The sequence below is a fragment of the Rhinichthys klamathensis genome, unplaced genomic scaffold, assembly GCF_029890125.1.
Source record: "Rhinichthys klamathensis goyatoka isolate OS25496 unplaced genomic scaffold, OSU_Roscu_1.1 h1tg000631l_1, whole genome shotgun sequence".
Taxonomy (NCBI): Eukaryota; Metazoa; Chordata; class Actinopteri; order Cypriniformes; family Leuciscidae; genus Rhinichthys; species Rhinichthys klamathensis.
In genome coordinates, this window is record NW_026607078.1 from 825154 (window position 1) to 835171 (window position 10018).

The window sequence follows — 10018 nt, forward strand, 5'->3', positions numbered from 1 at the left end:
TCGTCTCTATCGCGGTTATGCTCATGTGGCGTTGCACATGGATAGCACAAAAGCTTATCATTTGCATGCATCTTTAAGCATTACGGTTTAAAAACAGGTATTTTGAAGTACAATTAGGAATTTACACACTTGTATTTGCAATTAAACAGTCATTTATGAGGAACCCCATTGGCTAACACAATATTTGAAAGCCCGGCCCACCATTTAATGACTATTTTCTCTGGTATTTCTGATGTAATTATGACATTATGAATCGAAACTGGGAGTGTTGATATTAAATGAACCGATTCACTTTGTGGTTCCAGAATATCCATGATTCGTGGGGCAAGTTGCCTAAAATTAACTGAGAAAGTTCTGAGAAAAGATATAGCATTATTTGTTGGCACTTTGCAGATGCCGCTGGTTTCATATTTTATAATTTAATGCAATGACATTCATACATTAGATGTGACTCAAGTTTCCAAATACATTTTAGAGCCACTGCACAACTTGTGATCACCTGTCAAAACACTTACCAACCAATACATCAGGATCAAGAAAAAGAACACTTAAATAGCAAAATTTCAAGGTTTTATTGAGAGTAGGTTTAGTAACTGTGGGTAACTGCAGATACATGTGAGAAGAGAAGAACAGAAGCCCACTCCCACTCAGCGAGAGCTGGCCAACAGGAGTTTTGGCTTGTCATAGTGTCCATTGGGACGCAGCGCCCCCTTATTTTATAAATCGCAAACAACAAGTGGAACTGCAATGGATGGGGTTGTAATACTACTGAAACTGTGGCTGACAACTCAACGAATAACATACGTGAGAAAAATAACGGAAAATTACTTAACTTCAAGAGAAAGAGAGATGAGAGGAAGAGAGAGACAGCTTTGCTTGAGTTTCTCATGCGCAGACGAGCAAGCTCTTACAAAAGAGTTGGCATTAAGTTTCCTGGAAGTCGATTTGATTTCATTAAGTTAACTGAAGTGCCTTTCAGGTTATACCAGTAATCTGCTATTCATTCTTCATCTGACCAGTCTCACCCTTCCTTTTGAAACTCAATTGATGCTGTGGCCTCTTCCCTCATCCCTTTTCTCCATCCAACCCCTCTCTCTATGCTTTCTCGCTCTGGTATTTAAGGTGCAGCTGAAGCACGTCTTCCTGAGAGACCCTTTCCCAACCCTCGCTGTGGACGTGGTAGAGATTGACTTGGCCTCCACTGTAGGCATCACGGTAAGTAGCTTGGTAGATGGCGCGGCGGCCTAGGTCACAGGCTTCCTCTATGGACAGGTCGTTGCGAAGGCCGCTGTCGACGACACCGTAGGCGTACATGGAACCCGAACCAACTGCGAACAGGTCTCCGCACACGCGGTTGCCCTCTGAATCCACATAGTAGAGCCCTGTGATCAGAGGAAAGCAGAAGGAAGAGGAAGAGAGAGAGACCATCAGTACTGCTTTACATCATGCAGTGTTTAAAAGGCAGGCGCCTCCACGAAAGTTGAAAGCGTAAAAAAAAAACTTAAGAAGGAATTCAGTAGATCGATGTTATGAACATAAATAATGTTCTGAACTATACAAGGTCAAATCCATCTCGGTGAATACATGTGAGAAATGGAGTCATGGGAAACAGTTGGTTTACTATTTCTTGCCTGACAGCCGGATGCTCGATAGCTCAAGCTCTGTCTCAGGGTTACCTAAGGGCTTCAGCATAAAAGCGGGGGGGTGAATTTCTTTTTTTTTATAGAAGAGATCTTGCTAATATTAAGCAAGCTAAAGAACAAGCTAAGACCAGGCACAAGCAAATATAGCATCCAACCCGGGGGCGTCGCCTGAGGTGCTATTGAGCGCTCCAAAAACACCAGAATTAATTATTGATCTACACCTGAAGACCTGAAACCTCCCCAAACATGATGGACGACGCACATCACACTCGGTGAACTGGTGGGTCACTGTCTGGTCCAGCAGCAGAGCACCTCAAGGCAAGTTTCAAGTGTCCAAAAGGCTGCGCTATGACAAAACGCACTGCTAGAGTAATGGTGACTACGTCCCATCTGTGCTCCAGCAGAACCAGGCTGCAGATGGACCGTTAACCGGATAGTTCACCCAAAAATTAATAACGTCATCGTTTACTCACCTTTTGGAACATAAAAGATATTTTGAAGAATGTTTCAACTGATTTTGTCCACACAACAGAAGTCAGCAAAACAACATTTGACTCATTGTATCAACCAAAAAGCAACATTTCTTTTGTGTTCTGCAGAGGAAAGAAAGTCATACAGGTTTGAAACAACATGAGGATGAGTAAATCATTTTTTGGTAATAGGGCTGCACTATATTGTCGAAATTGAAATATACAAAAAAATATTGAAATAGCGATATGCATATCACAAGGTGTGCGGTTACAATATTTTGAACTTCAGAAAGTTATGTAATGTCAAAGATAGCATAAACGCAACTGTTATTTTGAATTCGAGTGTGCTCTCCGATGACACATGCGAGACAACAAGCTGTTATGACGCTCTTATACCAAACTAGTCAGAGAAGATGAGTCAGCCCAAGGCACCAAGAGAGCATGAAGCATGTTGGGCCTATTATATCAAATTGTATTTTACACACTTAAAGCATTATTGCATCAACACTGCATTATAACAAGTAATTACACATCACATTTGTCTTCAAGATCATGCAGCCCTTTTAAGTGAACTATCCCTTTAATGAGCGAGCATGTTAATCTGATAGCAACGCGAAGAACATCACTAGTACTGAAAACTAGGGATGTGACGATTCACCATTCAAGCAATTGAATAAAAAAAAAAAATTAAAAGTGCAATGACAAACACGCTTAAATAGGCGCTTTTACATTTTGCTTTGAAACCGAATCTTTCGCCGTCGTCTTGTCAGTCAAGAGTGAGGCAATATGGGCGAAGTGAGGTGAAATCTGACTCCTGTTGCTGATCTGTGCTGCGACTCTAGTTCGGCTTAAGCTGAATTGGGCAGACGTGTTCTGTTTTTAATTGTAGTGTCTGTTCTCTAACTGAACTAAAAGATTTGTATTACTTTTTTTTTTTACTATACTCTAAACAACAATGGGGAGTGGTGCCACGTGGGCAAGGGATGTAACCGGTGTAGCTGCTGAACACCGTCTAACACCGACTATCGCAGCAGGCCTACTGAAAACGTAATGGTAAGTTTGAGTAAAGTTCAAGGACCCCAAAATCAGCTCACAGAGACATTTTAAGGACAATCGTAGCAAGTAAGGCTCAGGCGTCTTCAAGCAAATTACACTCTGTACGCATCGTTAGCTCGACCTGATAATCGTTACTGTTCCCTGAATATATGCAAGGTAATTTACCATTTTGTAGAGCCAAGTGTGACGACTAAAAACAGGTTAAAAATGCAATAGGACGTCTCTTTCAGCCGCAAGGCGCCGGTTCTCATTAGGAGCGGAGTGCGAGGGTACTTCAGTAGACTGGAATTTTTTTTAATGTACAACACCTGGGATCGTTTTATCACACAACGGCCGTTGCATGCTACCTGCGTCGCTGAGAAAGGGCGGGGAAGTAAAGGTGAACAAAAGAGGCACTTGAATTTGCGAGCCCTCGTAAAGCAGAGGCGCCGAAGCGGGAGCGATCTCGGGATGCTACGACAGCCAGACTCCTTGCACTCCATCACAAAGGTGACAGGCAGTTAGATGTGCAAGACTGAAAGAGCGGCTGTCTGCATGTATGAATGGCAACTTCAAGACAAAAGGAAGGAAGGAATATACACAGGTGATTGGCTGACTGCTCTGCTGATTGTCACACAGCCATGGTTGGTTAGGAGTGCCACTGATGAGCGCAGCTGCTCAGAAAGCAAAGCATCACTGTGTACAGACGTCTAAGCATGCATGCACATCGCCAGTCCGCGTCTACAGAACATGAAAAGATGGCAGTTGAAAGAGCTTCATACGTCTTTGAGACAGCAGTCCTGCTGATATTTGCATCTCCTGGCAGGACAGCAGTTGTCTATATTTTCACAGTTGGTGCACAACAAGCCAACAGAGAACTAATGTAATGTAGAAAAGTTGCAGAAAGAAAATAAAGACCATGACTGTTGCTTTTAGAGAAATAAGACCATGGTGAAACACTTCTTGAATTGCTTGACCAAAGGTCAGATTGGCCTTGTAAACACCTGCGTCTCAACATGAATCTCATGTAACCACTTGCATGATGGCAAGAGTGTTATTTAATATAGTCTTTTAACGTCACACATACCCGAATAAGGTTAAAACTTGTTTTAGCTCAAAGCTTAATTGGACAACACACAACATTTGGACCTTACTGTGATTGAATCACAAATTAATTTTAATACCAGTTGTAAACAGAGTCCATAACTCAACCAGCAAGGAAAGAATGCATCTGTAGAAGCGCTCTAATGACACAAGGGCTAAACTTTGGGGGGTCAACAACAGTGGTCTCAACAGAAGTTTAACTGCATCACCATCTTGAACCATGTCACAGATTTTTATTTTAAAAAATCCTCAAAGAACGACACTTAATCACAGGAATAAGAGTGCCCGACATTGTCAAGGCAGTAAATGTGCTCTGTTTAATCAAGATTGATTTAATTTGCACAACATTTACCTCTTTATTGAATCACAACGCAGCTAGTGCAGCTACCGAACTTCTAACAGCAATCACTATGTGCAAAATTGATTGTAAGATTTACCACGTAGTTTTATTTATCCGCCAGGCAAAGGTTGTTTTTTGGGGGGGGACACGCTTGCCTGTGTCACCGCATAAACTCCAATTGATCGAGCTGACAGGATTTTGCATGCGACCCGATTGCCCTGGCTGAGAGTCGCGTCCATCATGGTGTGGCTCCCTCCTGGCCCACAGTCACCGGCATATTGATTTCCCATTACTGTGTCACTGTGCAGGGCCTCTTTAAACACATTGGCCGTGATGTAGAGCAGTTACAACACCCCAGTGTCTGCAATTGAGGGATGCATCAGTATCACAGAGCGCTATGTCGCCATCTGGTGGTACTGGCTAATCTAAATCCCTGCTTTGCACACTCGTATACTGCATTTTGTAGCAGCAATTTATATTAGTCTTTCTCAGTCAGGTTTGCTTCATTTAGGCTTGCACTCTTCATGTTAGGAAGAAACAAAATGAACTGAAAATGGGCAGAGCTCACCATTAAGACCATTAGATTAAAAGCCTCTTATAGATCTAAATGCAATATCCAATTAAGAAAAATGGACATCAATCATTTTCTAGAAAAGCAAAGGTCTTGAGAGTCCATTAATGTGCAAGTTTGTGATTCATCTCAAAAACAAAGTCATGGTGCTGCATATTAAAACCAGATCCCGGCTACCGATGGAGTCTGGCGGGAAATTATGGTGATAGAGCTATTTTTACAAAGCTGTTTCAGCAAAAAGGCAGGGTCAAATAAGCAGAGAAAATAATCACATCATTTGTCCCCATGCCAACTACAGCAATCATTCAAAACATAAATGGTGAAGAACAATTCTGACAATCTTTTACATCACAAAGCTATTCCAGATGCAAACAGATTACAGCTGGAATGTTTCCGCTCAACGCCTTTAATGGAATCAGAAAGGAATCAGAATCAGAAAACCACCTTTAATTAAAAGCAAATATTCTTGTAAATACCATTACAAAATATGTAATTACCATAATCCTCACAATTTTATAAGAGAATATTAACCAGGTAGGGTGTATTAATAGCTGAGAAAGTTTTTACATGAAATTTTAGTATTTACAACAATGTTAATGCCAATTTTTGAAATTTGATTTACCTAAAAAAAAAAAAAAATTTGACAAAAGCAATACCAATTATCAAAGCACAATTACTGGCAGCTCCAAAAAATAATTACATAGGCAATAAATATGTATTTATTATTACCAAAGTGTGTCTGTGTGTATATATATATATATATATATATATATATATACACACACAAACACAAAAGTATTTTATATTTTTTATTGTAAGATAATATTGTATTAAATATTTTTTTAAATTATATAAGTGTGGCCGAATGCAACACAAAATTACAGCTTTGTCTAACCAGTTGTTGTAATCCAATTTACACATGAGTATGATATTTACCTGGCCCTCTTTTGTCCCAACCGCAGACCATCGTGCCCATGCTGAGGCCCATGCCTTTGTACTGATACACCATGTTAGCCAGTAGCTTGGAGGCAGCAGCCACTGAAATGCGCTCTTTGTTGCGCAGCTCGTAGATGCGGCACTGCCTGGCCAGCAGGCGCTCCCAGAAGCTGCAGTCCGCGGCTCCTCCTGCCATAGTGCCAAGCAGGTACGGGTTGATTTCAATCACCTTCTTCACGGTCTGTGAAGCGATATAGGAGCCGGCTGTAGCTCTGGAATCCACAGCCACAATGACACCATGCTGAAACTGAGACATGAGAGAAATAGGTTGATGAAACTTGCACATTTATTTATTTACATTTCATTTTCATTTTAATTTGATTGATTTTACAGAAGACAACAAAATGCTGATGTATAATAACTTTAAAGTGCCCCTATTATGCTATTTTTAAAAGGTTCCTAATTTGTTTTGGAGGTCTTCTACAATGCAGCCAAGGACAAAAACACTTATTTTCTCATATTATTATACATTGCGCATCAACTCATTACTCAGAGTCTGAAAACGGTTTGTTCAAAGATTCAGTCGCTCTAAACCCCTCTTTTCCGAGAGCCGCCTCTGCTCTGATTGGTCAGACGGCCCAGTCTGCTGTGATTGGTCTACAGCGCGTGTCGGAAATGAAACACCTATTTTCATATCTGAATTTCAGCTCCAGAGGCTTCCTCGGCACTTGTATACACAGTGATAAGAACAGTAACGATGGCGTAGTTTTTTTTCCGTATCAACTCTATCATGAATCCTTCTCCTTTGGATGTGCATGCAAAGTGGATTCGCAGCACAGAAGACATGTCGACAACACAAACCAAAATCTTCTAGGCCTCAGCTACAATTACAGTGCTTGAGGGTGGGTCAAAGTAGATGATGTTTGTGGGCAGCCAATGAAGACCACATAGGCTGGTATTATGCAGATTTGGTACACTGTTATGTAGATGTAACATGCAGTGAGATGGCAGTTCAGAATCAATTCTTTCTTTTAGGAGAGAACTTTGTTGTGCACTTTGATCTTTAAAACTTTGCAGACCTTTTACATTCACAAACAGCTATATTAGTCACTGCATGAAAGGTAATATTTGAAAAAGTCTAATAGGGGCATTTTAATCTGATTAATAAATAAATAAATCAAGTATTGGCTTGTTAGTGTGACAGTAACGACACCATATGGTTCTATCAAGCATCTTTCTCCATTGAGAGCCTTTCAAAAGTTGCATTGTACAGAGGATTTTTTTTTCCAAAACCATATAATCACATATTTTAGTAGATTATCAGTGCTTGTTATCCAGGCTTATGTTATCCTGTCTGAAGTTTTTCATGTCACTAGTATCAGGACTAGTTTCATCAGCCAATCATTGCTGTCATCATTTTAGAGAATATTGTTGACTTCAACAAACAGAATGACACTTTATGACATCATAAGCTATAATTTGTTTGTTCTAACAAATAGACTAATACAGGTTTGTGAATAATCTATTAATTCAATTTAGTGCCACCCACTCAAATACATATGTATTATGCCAATGAAGACATTAAATTACATGTAGAGCCAAAATACAGGTGTATTGGCAGGGAATTAAAAGGAAAATTAGTAATGATTTAGGAAGAGATATACCAATGCAATTGTGTCTGCTTGGTGGATTCCCCTCAGATCAGTTTAATAAATCCCAGTTATTTATATTGCATGTATTATTAACGGCACCTAGGAAGATAATCACTGTGAACTGGATGAAACTGCACAAACCTACTGTGACAGATTGGACACAAAGAAAAACAGATGTATTTATTTGAGAAAATGACTGTGGGTTTACATTTGAAATCAGACATTTTTTAAACAGAAGTGGGTGCTAATTGAAAAATATTTGCTTTAAAGGAAATAGCTGTAATATATGTTAATCTATGAACAATGCAGATTGTTTATATATAACAATGCATATATATAGGTTAAAAAAACAGAGTTTAAAAAAATTACAGGTAGTGAAATTTTAACAGGAGTTCTAATATGTAAAGAGTGTTGCTACCAAGCTGTGAATATACAACAGACTAGTCTACTAAAAAAATGAATCTTATGTCTGCATAACATTCTGACAAGACCACCTGCTCAGGATCACGTAGTATGTCAACAATGAAAAAGCACATTAGTTGCTGTGTCATTATGGGTCTTATTTTGACAATCTCCACTTTGGCATAGATACCCAACTTTACTACAGTATCTATTCATACTGTGATCAGCCCCCATTTAAACTTCCATACAGACTTTTAGAAACTTCGTTCGTAACACTGTAAACACGTTTTAACTCTGTTTGACACACAAGTTTGCGGTTCTTGTTACTGAAACGAATTAGGTCCCTAGGCGCTGTCCTTAAAAACTAGAACACAATACATTTATCAGTGCATGTCTTTTTTTAATATACGATAGAAATGCGCTAAAAGTACTCCGCAAATCAAATAAACCAGTTAAGTTAAATGAGTAAACATTGGTATATTTAGCAAACTGTCAAGTCACTCATTCTTTAGCCTTTATCTATTGATAACAAACACTGTATAAACATCAGGGTAGTTTTATAAAAGACATACATACTTCTGAATGTGTCGTGATTATTAGGTTACATTAATGGTAAGGTGAACTAAATAGTTTTTAAACTGGCCAGATGCTATTAGCTGCTGGCTAAATGAACTCACTTTGAATGCTAAGGTGGTCGTGCCATGCAGAAACTCGATTTTTCTCTCCGGTTCATCCCCTTCACCCAGTGTTTTCACGGCAAAGTTCAGACTTTCACTCAGTGCGTCTCCAAAGCCGAGATCCGTCTGGTTGATGCCACAACCGTGCCCAAAAGGCCGGTCAAAGCGATCTGAGAAATCCGCAGACTCACTCCGCAATACACTAGACAGCGCCATGTTCCAGATAATGACCAGAAGCGGAGTTCTGCTTCTTCTATATTACATGGTGAGGATACAAACGATTGTGGCGCCGCATCGCCATCTAATGCCCAGGATGACCGTTGCCATTATATAGTACTTACTTTTTACTAAATATGCCTAAAACTACACATTAGAAAGTGGCCGCCACTCTGACTGTAATGTATCATAGTGACCGTTTTTGGCCTGAAAAAGTAGCTACATATTTAATGTCACAGCTTGATAAAGTCATACAACAACTACTGACAACCGTTGCTATAACACTGTTGCTGAATTCAGAACCGCATAACATACTCTCTCGCTATTTTTGCCATAGGCCTGTTTCACAGACAGAGCTTTAAGTTAGGATTACCTTAGTTAAATTAGGACATTTAAGTAGCTTTTATAAATGTGCCTTAGAAAAACAAATCTTGAGACAAAACAATGGCACTAACATATTTTAAGATATGAAATCTGCTCGAGGCCTTCAGAATCGATAGTGCGGGGCTGCGGGCGCCTGTAGCGATTAGACTGCACCGGGGCCATCGTCAGCATTTTCACGTCCTTTGATTGTTTTAGTATCTAGTAGGCCTAGAAGTCAGAGCTAGCTAACTGTATCGAACTGCATAAACTAAAATATATCCCTGTAGATTTAATAGTTTTTCAACCCACAAATTAATGTTTCTCTCCCTCCTCGACCCCCAGCAGTTTCAAACCTATACCGGAAAAAAAAAAAACCTTATCCAGCTTAACGCAGAGTCACGGAACTCTATTCGATCTGTCCGGGGAAAAACAGAATTAACTGACTGTAATGTATGCCATGTCTGATTTTAAAGGCAAAAGTCCAGCTAATCTCATTGATTTCCTTCAAAAATCTGTGAGAGCATGGGGCAGCTGCATCGTCCTGTTTGGCGGTGACTGTCCCTGTGCACTGCTTCTGTCGAACGGACATTCTCTCAGCCCTAAAGCGAA

General features: G+C 39.9%; 1 protein-coding gene across 1 annotated transcript; it reads right to left on the bottom strand.

The window, feature by feature from the left end:
• Positions 1-553: 553 nt before the first annotated feature.
• Positions 554-9076, bottom strand: psmb5 (proteasome 20S subunit beta 5). Its single transcript, XM_056241141.1, has 3 exons — positions 8831-9076; positions 6100-6406; positions 554-1382 (listed from the first exon to the last, which is right to left on the bottom strand). Exons 1-3 carry the CDS (start codon positions 9044-9046, stop codon positions 1096-1098), a joined length of 810 nt encoding a protein of 269 aa, XP_056097116.1. The 5' UTR covers positions 9047-9076; the 3' UTR covers positions 554-1095.
• Between the last annotated feature and the right edge of the window lie 942 nt (positions 9077-10018).

Excerpts from the sequence above, each read along its gene's own strand:
- psmb5 (XM_056241141.1), bottom strand. The coding sequence starts at position 9,046 with ATGGCGCTGTCTAGTGTATTGCGGAGTGAGTCTGCGGATTTCTCAGAT. Across the intron at positions 6,407-8,830 it reads CGACCACCTTAGCATTCAAA|TTTCAGCATGGTGTCATTGT; the intron begins GTGAGTTCATTT and ends CTCATGTCTCAG. Across the intron at positions 1,383-6,099 it reads TTGGGACAAAAGAGGGCCAG|GGCTCTACTATGTGGATTCA; the intron begins GTAAATATCATA and ends CTCTGATCACAG.